Source organism: Hemiscyllium ocellatum, chromosome 44, assembly GCF_020745735.1.
Source record: "Hemiscyllium ocellatum isolate sHemOce1 chromosome 44, sHemOce1.pat.X.cur, whole genome shotgun sequence".
NCBI lineage: Eukaryota > Metazoa > Chordata > Chondrichthyes > Orectolobiformes > Hemiscylliidae > Hemiscyllium > Hemiscyllium ocellatum.
Window position 1 is genome coordinate 6,119,573 of NC_083444.1, and position 16,390 is coordinate 6,135,962.

General features: G+C 50.4%; 1 protein-coding gene across 1 annotated transcript; it reads right to left on the minus strand.

Annotated features, from left to right (window-relative positions):
- Window positions 1–8,022: 8,022 nt before the first annotated feature.
- On the minus strand, window positions 8,023–12,550 carry mblac1 (metallo-beta-lactamase domain containing 1). The gene is made up of 2 exons (XM_060854637.1): window positions 12,487–12,550; window positions 8,023–10,234 (listed from the first exon to the last, which is right to left on the minus strand). Exon 2 carries the CDS (start codon window positions 10,184–10,186, stop codon window positions 9,491–9,493), a length of 696 nt encoding a protein of 231 aa, XP_060710620.1. The 5' UTR covers window positions 10,187–10,234; window positions 12,487–12,550; the 3' UTR covers window positions 8,023–9,490.
- Window positions 12,551–16,390: the final 3,840 nt, after the last annotated feature.

Genomic DNA, 16,390 nt, shown 5'->3' on the forward strand with positions numbered 1-16,390 from the left:
ATCGATGCTCTCAGCCCTATAAAGGATTCAGCGTGCCCTCGCGGTGAGCTCACTGGCACAGCTGGAGGGCGATGACGCACTCTGGAGAGATCCCCCCCTCTGCACCAGAAACAGCCAACGCCGCCCTCTCGCTCTCCAGGAATCCGTGGGAAAAGATGGGGTGGGCAGAAGGACCAGACAAAATTGGCCTTGCAGGGGGGGACTATCACAGATTTGACGGGCCGAATGGTCTCCTTGCGCGCTATAACCATTGAGCACGCTAGTGGTTCCCAGGTTCTGTTTATTTATAAAGACATTAGAGTAAATCCCAGTGAGATCCCACTGACCACATCCCTGTCACTCCATCACTTGGCTCGAGTCTGATTAAAAGCAGATTTGAACATTAATAGCCCAAAGATGGTGCTTCCCAAAGGCCAGCTGCCCGAGGATGTGGTGGGGGCTGGTACAATTACAACATTTAAGAGGCATTTGGATGGGTATATGAATAGGAAGGGTTTGGAGGGATATGGGCCGGGTGCTGGCAGGTGGGACTAGATTGGGTTGGGATATCTGGTCGGCATGGATGGGTTGGGCCGAAGGGTCTGTTTCCGTGCTGTATGTCTCAATGACTCTATCCATCTCTCTTTTTCCAGTCACCAACACAGGAACAGACCATTCGGCCCATCTACTCCATGCTGGTGTTTCTGCTACACACAACTGTCTCCCATTCCTCATTTATCAACCCACCCTTAGACCCAGCTTCCTCTCAGACGGATTGATACCCTTCACCTTGTCCGCTCCCTGTGGGAGAGAATCCCACATTCTCACAACAAAAGGGTTTCTTCTGAAGTCCCCACAATTTATTTGTCCGATGCCAATAGGGAGGGCCTCAACCGGGACCTTGGGTTCATGTCACACTACAGGTGACCACCATTGCACTACACACACACACAGACACACAGACACACACACACTCTCTCTACCTCTCTCTCACACACACACTCACACTGACACACACTCTCTCTACCTCTCTCTCACACACACTCACACAGACACACTGACACACACTCTCTCTACCTCTCTCTCACACACACACTCACACAGACACACTGACACACACTCTCTCTACCTCTCTCTCACACACACACTCACACAGACACACTGACACACACTCTCTCTACCTCTCTCTCACACACACACACACACACAGACACACTGACACACACTCTCTCTACCTCTCTCTCACACACACACACACACACACAGACACACACAAGGACACACACTCTCTCTACCTCTCTCTCACACACACACTCACACAGACACACACTCTCTCTACCTCTCTCTCACACACACACTCACAGACACACACTCTCTCTACCTCTCTCTCACACACACACACACACAAGGACACACACTCTCTCTACCTCTCTCTCACACACACACTCACACAGACACACACGCATACACACACACACTCCTGCAGACCCTTACACTCACGTAGACCCTCTCTCCTACACTCACACATATACTCCCACACAGCCTCTCACAGACCTATACCCCTTTACATATACATACACACATTCTCTCACAGACACTCATAACCACCCTCCCACCCCCCCCACCCTACATACACAGCCACAAACAGACACTGACATATAAGTTTGTGGGGTGAATTTCTACTTGTTTTACTTTGCTCAAGAACTGCATGAATCCATGTAAGATTCTGTAAATCCCTTTATTGGATTAGAATCAGTCTGACCATTGGGGCAGAGACAGCCTCACACAGGGAAGCTCACACCTTCTATACATTATCTGGGACGATATGGCACCGACTGTTAAAGTTCACTTGAGAATTTTAATTTTAAGAAAGTTCTGGGATTTACATATGAAAAAACAGAAACCAACATGGTCATTCTAAAAGATGAGAGATCTAACAAGCAATCTAGGTATTTTTCAATGTATAATTTCAGTTACTGTAAAGATTTCCTATAAATTCTGTGTCTTACAAATGAGCCTTCCACAACCACCTGATGAAGGAGCGTCACTCTGAAAGCTAGTGCTTCCAATTAAACCTGTTGGACTATAACCTGGTGTGGGATTTTTAACTTTGTACACCCCAGTCCAACACCGGCATCTCCAAATCATGGACTTATTTGTGACCATCTCAATATTATCGGACCTTATTCCCACCTCCCCACGAAAGGGGACATTTTTTCAATACCTGCCCTGTCAAAATAATTTTAAAGAAACAGAAAAAACCCAGAAATCATTGGAGAAACACAGCAGGTCTGGCCGTGTCAGTGCAGAGAAAACGATCACCGACGCTGGCAGCCCTGCTGAGTTTCTCCAGCAATTTTGATTTCCCATTGGTTTCAGATCCCAGCAGCCCAGTTTTCCAGAGGAAATAGTTCCACTTCTTAATTGGCACTACAGTCTCTCAGCACGGTGGCTCACTGGTTAGCACTGATGCCTCATGGGGCATTTTAGCCTCAGATTAACTGTGTGGAGTTTGCACATTCTCCCCGTGTCTGTGTGGGTTTCCCCCGGGTGCTCCGGTTTCCTCCCACAGTCCAAAGATGTGCAGGTTAGGGTGGATTGGCCGTGCTAAATTGTCCCATAGTGCCCAGGGATGTGCAGGTTAGGGTGGATTGGCCGTGCTAAATTGTCCCATAGTGCCCAGGGATGTGCAGGTTAGGGTGGATTGGCCGTGCTAAATTGTCCCATAGTGCCCAGGGATGTGCAGGTTAGGGTGGATTTAGCATGTCTTTGGACTGTGAGGGAAGGGACTAACCCAAAATGGGTCTGGAGGGGGTGAGATAATGCACTGTACGGCCCCGTGCTGCCCACCTCTGTCTCTAAAGGCATTCGGAGGGTTCATGGAGCTGCATTCTCCCTCTCCAGGATACCCGGGCACAAACATCATCGGGTGGGGAAGAGGGGCAGGTGGTTGGCAGAGATGACCCTGTGTCTCCGGCCTACTGCCTAGGCTTGGGCATCGCTGTGCTGGCTAGGCCCGGGGGCAGACCCTCCCCAAAGATCCTCGGCACCGGGTGTCCGAAGCGTGGGACTGAAGTACGACCAGGAAAATGACAAAGGACTTTCTCAAATAACTGAAACAGGGAGTGAGGGTGGGGGGGGGGGGGGGGGATGCAATTGCACACAACCAATACACCCACCGTTCCACAGTGCCAGTAAATGGACAGCTGAGCTTGGGTGGGACGGCTGTTGTCTGTGATTATGAGGGCTGCTTTGAAGTTGCACGTTAGAATCTCGTTACGAAATAGCACCTTTCAACCAGTCAGCAATTAATACAGTTTAATTGCTCAGTCTCTGACTAAGCAGAATGCAGTTATCAGAGCTGACGACACAATGATTGCAGTGTGCCCTCCCACTGGTGTGAACAATTCTTATCCTGAGTGTCAACTATTTCCCAGGTTTAATGTGTTTCTTTTATAAAATGCCATAAATGAAGCTGCCTATTCTGACCTCAAATTTGTCTCTATATTCACTCCTGCAATGGAGGTGTCACTGGCCCTTATTTAATCACCGGGAGGGGAGGGAATTCATAGGGAAAAGTGAGGACTGCAGATCAGAATCTAGATTAGAGTGGTGCTGGAAAAGCACAGTAGGTCAGGCAGCATCCGAGGAGCAGGAGAATCAACGTTTCGAACAAAAGCCCTTCATCAGGAATTAGTTAATAAGCCAACCAATAGTCAATAGTGTCTATACCTGCTTCAATTTTTTAAATGGAGCTTGAGATTTAATTGTCTCAAACCCGACAGCATGCTCCAGTCCCCAAAATAATTTGAAATTCTCACCAAAAACCAAAGCCCACTGACAGTGGGTTCCTCCGTTACAGTTAATAGGATGTGGGTCTGGAGTTACGTGTAGGCCAGACCAGGCAGAGTTCCTTCCCTGAAGGATTCCTGTTTGCATTCCCTGGCGGACCGTTTAGATTAGATTAGATTCCCTACAGTGTGGAAACAGGCCCTTCGGCCCAACTAGTCCACACCGACCCTTCGAAGTGCAATTCACCCAGACCCATTCCCTTATATTTACCCCTTCACCTAACACTACGGGCAATTTAGCACGGCCAATCCACCCTAACCTGCACATCCCTGGGCACTATGGGACAATTTAGCACGGCCAATCCACCCTGACCTGCACATCCCTGGGCACTACGGGACAATTTAGCACGGCCAATCCACCCTAACCTGCACATCCCTGGGCACTATGGGACAATTTAGCACGGCCAATCCACCCTGACCTGCACATCCCTGGGCACTATGGGACAATTTAGCACGGCCAATCCACCCTAACCTGCATATCCCTGGGCACTATGGGACAATTTAGCACGGCCAATCCACCCTAACCTGCATATCCCTGGGCACTATGGGACAATTTAGCACGGCCAATCCACCCTAACCTGCACATCCCTGGGCACTACGGGACAATTTAGCACGGCCAATCCACCCTAACCTGTACATCCCTGGGCACTATGGGACAATTTAGCACGGCCAATCCACCCTAACCTGCACATCCCTGGACACTACGGGACAATTTAGCACAGCCAATCCACCCTAACCTGCACATCCCTGGCACTACGGGACAATTTAGCACGGCCAATCCACCCTAACCTGCACATCCCTGGGCACTATGGGACAATTTAGCACGGCCAATCCACCCTGACCTGCACATCCCTGGGCACTACGGGACAATTTAGCACGGCCAATCCACCCTAACCTGCACATCCCTGGGCACAATGGGACAATTTAGCACGGCCAATCCACCCTGACCTGCACATCCCTGGGCACTACGGGACAATTTAGCACGGCCAATCCACCCTAACCTGCAAATCCCTGGGCACTATGGGACAATTTAGCACGGCCAATCCACCCTGACCTGCACATCCCTGGGCACTACGGGACAATTTAGCACGGCCAATCCACCCTAACCTGCACATCCCTGGGCACTATGGGACAATTTAGCACGGCCAATCCACCCTGACCTGCACATCCCTGGGCACTACGGGACAATTTAGCACGGCCAATCCACCCTAACCTGCACATCCCTGGGCACTATGGGACAATTTAGCACGGCCAATCCACCCTAACCTGCACATCCCTGGGCACTATGGGACAATTTAGCACGGCCAATCCACCCTAACCTGCACATCCCTGGCACTATGGGACAATTTAGCACGGCCAATCCACCCTAACCTGCACATCCCTGGGCACTATGGGACAATTTAGCACGGCCAATCCACCCTAACCTGCACATCCCTGGGCACTATGGGACAATTTAGCACGGCCAATCCACCCTAACCTGCATATCCCTGGGCACTATGGGACAATTTAGCATGGCCAATCCACCCTAACCTGCACATCTTTGGACTGTGGGAGGAAACTGGAGCACCCGGAGGAAACCCACGCAGATACGGGGAGAACGTGCAAACTCCACACAGTCAGTCGCCCGAGGTGGGAATTGAACCTGGGTCTCTGGCACTGTAAGGCAGCAGCGCTAACCACGGAGACACCTCGCTGCCCACGGAACCAGCACTTGCTGCCCGTCTCCCGAGTTGCAAAAATTGGGGGCAGAAAGTGTGTTTCCTGCAGGTGAGGTCACCTGCAACAAGGTGTCGCCATGTTCAGGAGAAATGGTGGCAGATTGACAACACGGGTGAGGAGATATCGCCTCTCGCTAAAGGAATTCCTTCCCCCCAGAGTGCAACAGAGGCATCGAGTAAATCTGAAGGGGGAGAAAGATTTTTAACAAGTGTCAGGTTGAAGGGTCAAGGGGAGGGGGGCAGGTGAGTGGAGTTGGGCCCGGAATGATATATTCAATGGCGGAGCAGCTGGATGGGGCTGAGTGGCCTGTTCCCGCTCCAAGTTCTGAAGGGAAGCTTGAGATTTAATTTCAATTTGATCGGCTCAAAATGTGCTTCAGTCCTGAAACCATTCTCACCAAGAGGGTCTCCCGTCCGAGACGCAGTACCTACAGGAGGGTCTAAAGGACACATGAGCTCCACTGGAGAACTCATGGGTGAGATGAAGACGGAAGTTTCAACCTAAATATACAGAATAATTATCGCAGGGTCATAAATGAGGATCTGTACATTCCCAGGGCTGATAACATTCTCACAGGACTCATGTACCCAGAGCACGGGTCACTGAACCTTCAGCTGCTCATGATTTCAGTTCCGGGAGGGCTCCCTGAACAACAACAGGCCCCTGTAGACATGTACCAGCCCTCCCCGAGATCCGGGAGGGAGTTTGCTGCTGACAATCTCCCACCTGGACCCAGCCAACTCTGAAAGTTACAATCCGACAAGAATGCAACTCGCTCTCCTCCACCCACAACGGGTACATTCACGGAGCCAAGTGAGGCTTACAGCATAGGAGAGAGGCCGTTCGGCCCACAGGCTGCCTGCAACACTACTAACCCACTGAGATCTGCAGCACACTGTGGGTGTGTGTGCATCCGACACAGAGAGAGGTCGCTCCTGGTTACCAGATTCTCACCAGCGATTATCCCATCAATTCCTCTTTCACCGCTCGACAAATTATTTTTAAATCTATCCCCCCACCAATTGACATTCTCTCTTAGTTTTTACAGATGTACCGTAGAGAGCATCCTACCCAGACCCATCAGAGACTGGGGGTGGGGACTGCTCTGTCCTGGGCTCTCAGAAACAGCAGAGAGTGGGGAACACAGCCCAGTCCATCACCAGCCCCCCATCCACTGACTCCGCCTACACTTCCCACTGTCCCAGACACCATCATCAAAGACCCCTCACACCCTGGTTATAATCCCCATCCCACCCCGGTTATAATCCACTCCCACCCCGGTTATAATCCCCCCTCCCACCCCGGTTATAATCCACTCCCACCCCGGTTATAATCCCCCCTCCCACCCCGGTTATAATCCCCATCCCACCCCGGTTATAATCCCCCTCTCACCCCGGTTATAATCCCCCTCCCACCCCGGTTATAATGCCCTCCCACCCCGGTTATAGTCCCCTCCCATTCCGTTAATAATCCCCCACCCTGGTAATAATCCCCCTCCCATCCCGGTTATAGTCCCCTCCCACCCCGGTTATAATCCCCTCCCACCCCGGTTATAATCCCCCTCCCACCCCAATTATAGTCCCCTCCCACCCCGGTTATAGTCCCCTCCCACCCCGGTTATAATCCCCTCCCACCCCGGTTATAGTCCCCTCCCACCCCAATTATAGTCCCCTCCCACCCCGGTTATAGTCCCCTCCCACCCCGGTTATAGTCCCCCTCCCACCCCGGTTATAATCCCCCTCCCACCCCGGTTATAGTCCCCTCCCACCCCGGTTATAAACCCCTCCCACTCCGGTTATAGTCCCCTCCCACCCCAATTATAGTCCCCTCCCACCCCGGTTATAGTCCCCTCCCACCCCGGTTATAGTCCCCCTCCCACCCCGGTTATAAACCCCTCCCACCCCGGTTATAGTCCCCTCCCACCCCGGTTATAAACCCCTCCCACCCCGGTTATAGTCCCCTCCCACCCCGGTTATAAACCCCTCCCACCCCGGTTATAGTCCCCTCCCACCCCGGTTATAATCCCCCTCCCACCCCGGTTATAGTCCCCCTCCCACCCCGGTTATAATCCCCTCCCACCCCGGTTATAGTCCCCCTCCCACCCCGGTTATAATCCCCCTCCCACCCCGGTTATATTCCCCTCCCACCCCGGTTATAGTCCCCCTCCCACCCCGGTTATAATCCCCCTCCCACCCCGGTTATAGTCCCCTCCCACCCCGGTTATAATCCCCCTCCCACCCCGGTTATAGTCCCCTCCCACCCCGGTTATAATCCCCCTCCCACCCCGGTTATAATCCCCTCCCACCCCGGTTATAGTCCCCTCCCACCCCGGTTATAAACCCCTCCCACCCTGGTTATAGTCCCCTCCCACCCCGGTTATAATCCCCCTCCCACCCCGGTTATAGTCCCCTCCCACCCCGGTTATTATCCCCCTACACACACCACTCCCCCCAAACACACACACACCCACAAATCCAGACTCTTAGACAGAACGCCCACTGAAAAACGCCCATTTAATGGACCAGCTGAAAGACAGTGCCTCTTGTAGCTCCATCATCTCCAATGACTCCATTAACCACTTGTGCCACGTGAATGCATTCATGTGGGATTACCAGGGGACAGCTCCAGATCCTGGTTGGCAGGTTAATCACTAGGAGAAAGTGAGGTCTGCAGATGCTGGAGATCAGAGCTGAAAATGTGTCGCTGGAAAAGCGCAGCAGGTCAGGCAGCATCCAAGGAGCAGGAGAGTCGACGTTTCGGGCATGAGCCCTTCTTCAAGTTAATTTCTAAGCAGCTTTACCAATGGTTCCATGAACACGTTTAGTTGATAGTGGACAGGTTAGAGTTAGCACACAGCCCCCATCCAGCCTGCACAGGACCACTCAAAGATCAAACCCACAACTACCTGACCAAGGGGCAACTGAGAGATGGCATTGGCTCATGGGGGGAGGGGCGACCCTGAGGAGGGTGATTGGCTCATGGGGGGGGAGGGGAAGGGGTGACCGTGAGAAAGGTGATTGGCTGAGGGAGGGGGAGGCGTAACCATGCCGAGCGTGATTAGGCCCGGGGTGGGGTGGGGGGAGAGATAACCATGAGGAAGGTGATTGGCTGAGGGGGGGGAGGAGGAGGTGACCATGAGGAAGGTGATTGGCTGAGGGGGGGGGGGGGGTGGGGGGGGAGGAGATGACCATGAGGAAGGTGATTGGCTGAGGGGGAAAATGACCATGAGGAAGGTGATTGGCTGGGGGGGGGGGGAGATGACCATGAGGAAGGTGATTGGCTGAGGGGGGAAAATGAAGATGATCATGAGGAAGGTGATTGGCTGAGGGGTAATGACCATGAGGAAGGTGATTGGCTGAGGGGGGAAAATGAAGATGATCATGAGGAAGGTGATTGGCTGAAGGGGAGATGACCATGAGGAAGCTGATTGGCTGAGGGGGGAAAATGAAGATGATCATGAGGAAGGTGATTGGCTGAAGGGGAGATGACCATGAGGAAGGTGATTGGCTGAGGGGGGGAGGAGGAGATATGACTATGAGGAAGGTGATTGGCTGAAGGGGGGGGGGGGTAGAGGGGAAAGATGACCATGAGGAAGGTGATTGGCTGGGGGGGGTGGGGGAATGAGCATGAGGAAGGTGATTGGCTGGTGGGGGGAGGGGGAGGGGGGAAAGGATGACCATGAAGAAGGTGATTGGCTGTGGGGGGGGGGGGAGAAATGACCATGAGGAAGGTGATTGGCTGAGGGGGAGATGACCATGAGGAAGGTGATTGGCTGAGGGGAGAGATGACCATGAGGAAGGTGATTGGCTGGGGCGGAGGTGACCATGAGGAAGGTGATTGGCTGAGGGGGGGAGAGATGATCATGAGGAAGGTGATTGGCTGAGGGGGGAGATGACCATGAGGAAGGTGATTGGCTGTACAGGGCTGCAGGAGGTGAAGGGTTAACCGAAGCCGGTGCTGGTGTTGGTGGGGGTCACAGTGGAGCAGGCTGACCTGTCCTTTATGACCCGGAAGGGCGGCCCGTGACCTGGGACGATGACGTTGGCCATCTCCAGCACTCTCCCGCGGTGCTCCGCCTGGAGCGCGGGGGCTTCACTCAGGAGCTGCCAAGCCCCGTCATCACCCTCCCTCTCGAACAGGTCCCCAGCCACCACCACCGCACCCTCCCGCGTGCCCCTCACCAGGACGCTCACGTCGCCGGCGCAGTGCCCGGGCGTGGGGAACACCTCCACCCAGTCGTCCACCCGGTACGGGAGGCCTGAGCCCAGCCCCTGGCTGAGGTAGACGTCCCCTCGCCGGCAGACGTCGTGAGACACCACGATGGTGGCCTCGGGGAACAGGTTGAGGTTGCCGACGTGGTCCGAGTGGCCGTGGGTGCAGACCACCAGCGAGACGTCTTCAGGCTCCAGGCCGTGGGTCCCCAAGCTCTGCAGGAGGTGGTCCCTGTCCCAGGGGTTACCGGTGTCCACCAAAACCACCTGGCACCCCTTCAGCAGCGTTATTGTGCCGTCCGCTCTGGTGTTACCGTCACCGTCTGTGTAGGCGTAGCCCTCCTTCAGCACAAACACCGAGTACGGGTCCCCTGGAATGGTCAAGGCGCCGAGGGGCTGAGTCCGTATGGTCGACGCGGTGCTCATGGTGATGGGGCCTCAGGAACCAGGCCTGTGTCCGATGCCAGTCGGGGGCTGGAAGACAGGAAGGAACGAAAATAAACTCAGCGCTCTAAAGGCCGAGCACTTTCGCGTTTGAACGTTATGTCGAACGTTTTACTGCCCGGCCCCAGGAGCCTGACGGAATTGATCAAATTTTCTAGATAGCCAAGTGTCCACCAGAACCACGTGCCTTTACCGAGCCTTTGGTGTTACCGTGGAAACCTGAGACCGCGTAGAAATGTAATCACACACACACACACACACACACACACACACACACACACACACACACACACACACACACACACACACACACACACACACTGGAAACAGACCCTTCGGCAATCTCTGTGATCAGTAAGGCCTTAAGAAATAGGAACAGCAGCAGGCCACTCAGCCCCTTTCAGTCTGCTCCTACATTCATTCATACAGTCATAGAGATGAACAGCACAGAAACAGACCACTCGGCCCAACTCATCCATGCCGACCAGATATCCTAACCTAATCTAGTCCCACCTGCCAGTACGTGGCCCATATCCCTCCAAACCCTTCCAAATCCCATTTAATTTGGGGTTTATTTTGGGGGTTAATCCTAATTATTTTGGGGTTTATTTTGAGGATTAGTCCTGTTTATTTTGGGCTTTAATCCAGTTTAATTTGGGATTCATTTTGGGGGTTAATCCTGATTATTTTGAGGGTTAATCCAGTTTAATTTGGGATTTATTTTGGGATTAATGCAGTTTAATTTGGGGTTTACTTTGGAGTTTAATGCAGATTAATTTGGGGTTTAATGCAGTTTAATTTGGGGGTTACTTTGGAGTTTAATGCAGATTAATTTGGGGTTTAATGCAGTTTAATTTGGGGGTTACTTTGGGGTTTAATGCAGATTAATTTGGGGTTTTTTTTGGGGTTAATCCAGTTTAATTTGGGGGTTATTTTGGGGATTAATGCAGTTTAATTTGGGGTTTATTTTGGGGTTTAATTTGGGGTTAATGTGGGGTTTATTTTGGGGTTAATGTGGGGTTTATTCCCTGATTATTTTGGGGTTTATTTTGGGGGTTAATGCAGTTTAATGGGGTTAATTTGGGGTTTATTCCCTGATTATTTTGGGGTTTATTTTGGGGGTTAATGCAGTTTAATGGGGTTAATTTGGGGTTTATTCCCTGATTATTTTGGGGTTTATTTTGGGGGTTAATGTGGGGTTTATTCCCTGATTATTTTGGGGTTTATTCCCTGATTATTTTGGGGGTTAATGCAGTTTAATGGGGTTAATTTGGGGTTTATTTTGGGGTTTATTCCCTGATTATTTTGGGGGTTAATGCAGTTTAATGGGGTTAATTTGGGGTTTATTCCCTGATTATTTTGGGGTTTATTTTGGGGGTTAATGTGGGGTTTATTCCCTGATTATTTTGGGGTTTATTCCCTGATTATTTTGGGGGTTAATGCAGTTTAATGGGGTTAATTTGGGGTTAATTTTGGGTTTAATGTGGGGTTTATTCCCTGATTATTTTGGGTTTAATGTGGGGTTTATTCCCTGATTATTTTGGGGGTTAATGCAGTTTAATGGGGTTAATTTGGGATTTAATGTGGGGTTTATTCCCTGATTATTTTGGGGTTTATTCCCTGATTATTTTGGGGGTTAATGTGGGGTTTATTCCCTGATTATTTTGGGGTTTATTTTGGGGGTTAATGCAGTTTAATGGGGTTAATTTGGGGTTTATTCCCTGATTATTTTGGGGTTTATTTTGGGGGTTAATGCAGTTTAATGGGGTTAATTTGGGGTTTAATTTGGGGTTTATTCCCTGATTATTTTGGGGTTTATTTTGGGGGTTAATGCAGTTTAATGGGGTTAATTTTGGGGTTAATGTGGGGTTTATTCCCTGATTATTTTGGGGGTTATTCCCTGATTATTTTGGGGTTTATTTTGGGGGTTAATGCAGTTTAATGGGGTTAATTTGGGGTTAATGTGGGGTTTATTCCCTGATTATTTTGGGGTTAATGTGGGGTTTATTCCCTGATTATTTTGGGGGTTAATGCAGTTTAATGGGGTTAATTTGGGGTTAATGTGGGGTTTATTCCCTGATTATTTTGGGGGTTAATGCAGTTTAATGGGGTTAATTTGGGGTTAATGTGGGGTTTATTCCCTGATTATTTTGGGGTTAATGTGGGGTTTATTCCCTGATGTCCCCCTTCCCTCCTCCAAAGGCCTGAAGCCAATCTCTGAAACAAAGGCCATGCCCAGTGAGACCCCTGACCCCTGACCCCCGACCCCTCCCCGGACTGACCTGAAGCGCAGGCCCCAAGCCTCCGGCTCCGGCTCCAAAATGGCGCTGCAAAACAAATCTGCCCGACCACCTCACTCAGCCCCGGGACCGAGGGCGCTGAACCAAGAAATAAACCTCGCCCTGTTAAATAATCAGGTTGCAGCGCCCCACCGCGGCCCAGTGACAATGGCCCAAACTTCAGGGTGTTTTGTTTCAAAAGTTTGGGTTTGAGTGGAAGAATTGCATTAATTTTTCACAGATTGATTTACCAGCCGTGCAGAGACACAAATCTAACACTGAAACCCCAGAATGGTGACAGGATGGGGTTGGGGGCAGAAAACCTTTTTAAAAATGTTAACAGGGGGACACAGGAACAGCCAAAAACTAGTTGCTGGAAAAGTTCAGCAGGGTCTGTGAGAGAGACATTAAAAATCCCACCACACCAGAGTATAGTCTGTGGGATATCGGTAAATTAATGTCACTTCTGCAATTATAATTTCTGATACAAGGTGAATGAACTCACATCAGAGTGTAATTGTTTCAGTCAAGAGCTGAGTCAACAAGAATTGAAACTATGTGGAGGAAATGCATAATTTTTTTTATATTAGCTAAAAATGTATGCAAGAAAGAAACGGGACTGTAAAACAATGGTTTAAAAAAATACAGGCTTAGTGGTAAGATGCTGTGAGGCCAGGCCTGTATAAACAGTAGGTATAAACATCTGTGTTGTGGTTCTGTTCGCCGAGCTGGAAGTTTTTGTTGCAAACGTTTCGTCCCCTGGCTAGGCGACATCATCAGTGCTCTGGAGCCTCCTGCGAAGCGCTTCTTTGATGTTTCTTCCGGTATTTATAGTGGTCTGTCCTTGCCGCTTCCGGGTGTCAGTTTCAGCTGTAGTGGTTGGTATATTGGGTCCAGGTCGATGTGTTTGTTGATGGAGTTTGTGGATGAATGCCATGCCTCTAGGAATTCCCTGGCTGTTCTCTGTCTGGCTTGCCCTATGATGGTAGTGTTTTCCCAGTCGAATTCATGTTGCTTGTTGTCTGAGTGTGTGGCTACTAGGGATAGCTGGTCATGTCGTTTCGTGACTAGTTGATGTTCATGTATACGGATTGTTAGCTGTCTTCCTGTTTGTCCTATATAGTGTTTTGTGCAGTCCTTGCATGGTATTTTGTAAACTACGTTAGTTTGGCTCGTGCTGGCTATTGGGTCCTTTGTTCTAGTGAGTTGTTGTCTGAGTGTGGAAGTTGGCTTGTGTGCCGTTATGAGTCCTAACGGTCGCAGTAGTCTGGCTGTCAGTTCTGAAACGCTCCTTTGTATGGTAGTGTGGCTAGTCCTTTTGGTTGTGGCATGTCCTCGTTCCGTGGTCTATCTCTTAGGCATCTGTTGATAAAGTTGCGCGGGTATCCGTTTTTGGCGAATACCTTGTATAGGTGTTCCTCTTCCTCTTTTCGCAGTTCTGGTGTACTGCAGTGTGTTGTGGCTCTTTTGAATAGTGTCCTGATGCAGCTTCGTTTGTGTGTGTTGGGGTGGTTACTTTCATAGTTTAGGACTTGGTCTGTGTGTGTTGTTTTCCTGTGTACCCTTGTGGTGAATTCTCCGTTCAATAACCTTGAACAAACATCTGTTTCCCACTTTTACAGAAACACAGGAACAAACCCCAATGAAAAGGGCTTCGTGATAAGATGCTGAGGGGCAGCACAGATGGAGGGAGTAGATAATGGTAAGGCAAGGATGTGCCCACAGCAGGGTGAGGTCAAATGGCCTTGTGAGAACAGGAATAAGCATTTTGTCACAGACAAGGCCGGATAAGACAAGAGATAAACAGGAGTAACGGGTACCGGTCTTAGGGAAGTGGAGGATGTAAACAGAGGGGGAAATAAATATGTAGGAACCAAATTATATAAATATCGAGTATTTGTTGAATTCAGTGTGTTTTGTCCCTGCCTTGTGGACATCACACCCACTTGCACGTGTGAAATAAAGGGCACTACTGATTCAGATCTTGTCTCGGACTGAAATTATTGCAGTGAGTGTTTCTCACAAGTTCAACAGTTATATTTGGAAGCACTAGCTTTCGGAGCGACGCTCCTTCATCAGGTGGTTGTGGAGAATAAGATTGTAAAACACAGCAAAAGTTTAAGGTGTGATGTAACTGAAATTATATATTGAAAGAGACCTGGATTATTTGTTAAATTTCTCATCTTTTACAATGACCATGTGAGTTTCAGTTCTTTCCCAGAACTTTCTTAAAATTAACATTCTCAAGTGAACTTTAACAGTCGGTGCCATGTCGGCCCAGATAATGTATTGAAGGTGTGAGCTTCCCTGTGTGAGGCTGTCTCTGCCCCAATGGTCAGACTGATTCTAATCTGATAAAGGGATTTACAGAATCTTACATGGATTCACGCAGTCTTTGAGCAAAATAAAATGTAACTCTGCAATATAAATTCAACCCACAAATTTATATGTGTGTGTGTGTCGGGGGGGGGGGGGGATCTGAATGTCTGTGAGAGAATGTGTGTATGTGTGTGAGTGTGGGTGTAAAGAGGTATAGAGTGTGTTGCTGGAAAAGCACAGCAGGTCAGGCAGCATCCGAGGAGCAGGAGGATCGACGTTTCAGGCATAAGCCTTCCATCAGGAATAAGGTTTGTGGGTTGGGGCTGAGAATTAAATGGGAGGGGTGTGGGGTTGGGGGGAGGTAGCTGGGGAAGTGGTAGGTGAGGGAGAAGGTGATAGGTCAGAGGGGGCAGTGATGGACAGGCCCGGAGGGCGGTGACGAGTTGGAGGCTTAGGACTGTGATAATGTGGGGGGGAGGGGAAATGAGGAAGCTGCTGAAACCCACATTTATCCCGTGTGGTTGCAGGAATATGAGGCGTTCCTTCTCCAGGCATCGGGTAGGAACAGTTTGGCGGTGGAGGAGGAGGCCCAGGACCTGCATATCCTTGACGGAGTGGGAGTGGGAGTTGAAGTGTACAGTCATGGAGGCTGTGGGGTTGGTGGAGGCAGGTGTCTCTGAAATGATCCGCAAGAAGGCGTCCTGTCTCTCCAATGTTAGAGGAGACTTTGAGCATGTGTATGAGAGAGGAGAAAGTGAGGTCTGCAGATGCTGGAGATCAGAGCTGAAAATGTGTTGCTGGAAAAGCGCAGCAGGTCAGGCAGCATCCAAGGAGCAGGAGAATCGACGTTTCGGGCATGAGCCCTTCTTCAGGAATGAGGAAAATGTGTCCAGCAGGCTAAGATAAAAGGTAGGGGGGAGGGGCGTTGGAAATGAGATGACCTGGGGGGGGTGTGCAGCGAGAGAGGGACTCACTAAAATCCTTGTAGAGGGAGGAAGAGAGCTTCTTCAAGGAAGGCATCCTTGCAAGAGGATTCGCAGTAGGTTAAAATCTTCGAGGAGAAAGTGAGGACTACAGATGCTGGAGATCAGAGCTGGAAAACGTGTCGCTGGAAAAGCGCAGCAGGTCAGGCAGCATCCAAGGAGCAGGAGAATCGACGTTTCGGGCGTGAGTGTTATGGGTCTGTAGGATTGTGTGTGTGTGAATGAGAGAGAGAGAGAGAGAGAATATGTAGTGCAATGGGGTCACCTGTGGTGTGACATGAACCCAAGGTCCCGATTGAGGCCCTCCTCATCGGTACCGAACTTAGCTACCAGCCTCTGCTCGGCCATTTTGTTTTGTTGCCTGTGGAGAGAGAGGGAACAGAGTTAAAGTTTCGGGTCCGGTGACCCTTCCTCGGAACCTGACCCGAAACGTTCACTCTGATTTCTCTCCACAGACGTAGCCAGACAATGCTGAGCTTTTCCAGCGATTTCTGGTTTTGTCTCTGATTTACAGCATCTACAGCTCTCTCGGTTTTTACTTTCTGGAAACGCAGAAAGGATGCTCCCGACGGATTGAGGGGAGTCCAGAAACAGGGAGAGGGTGG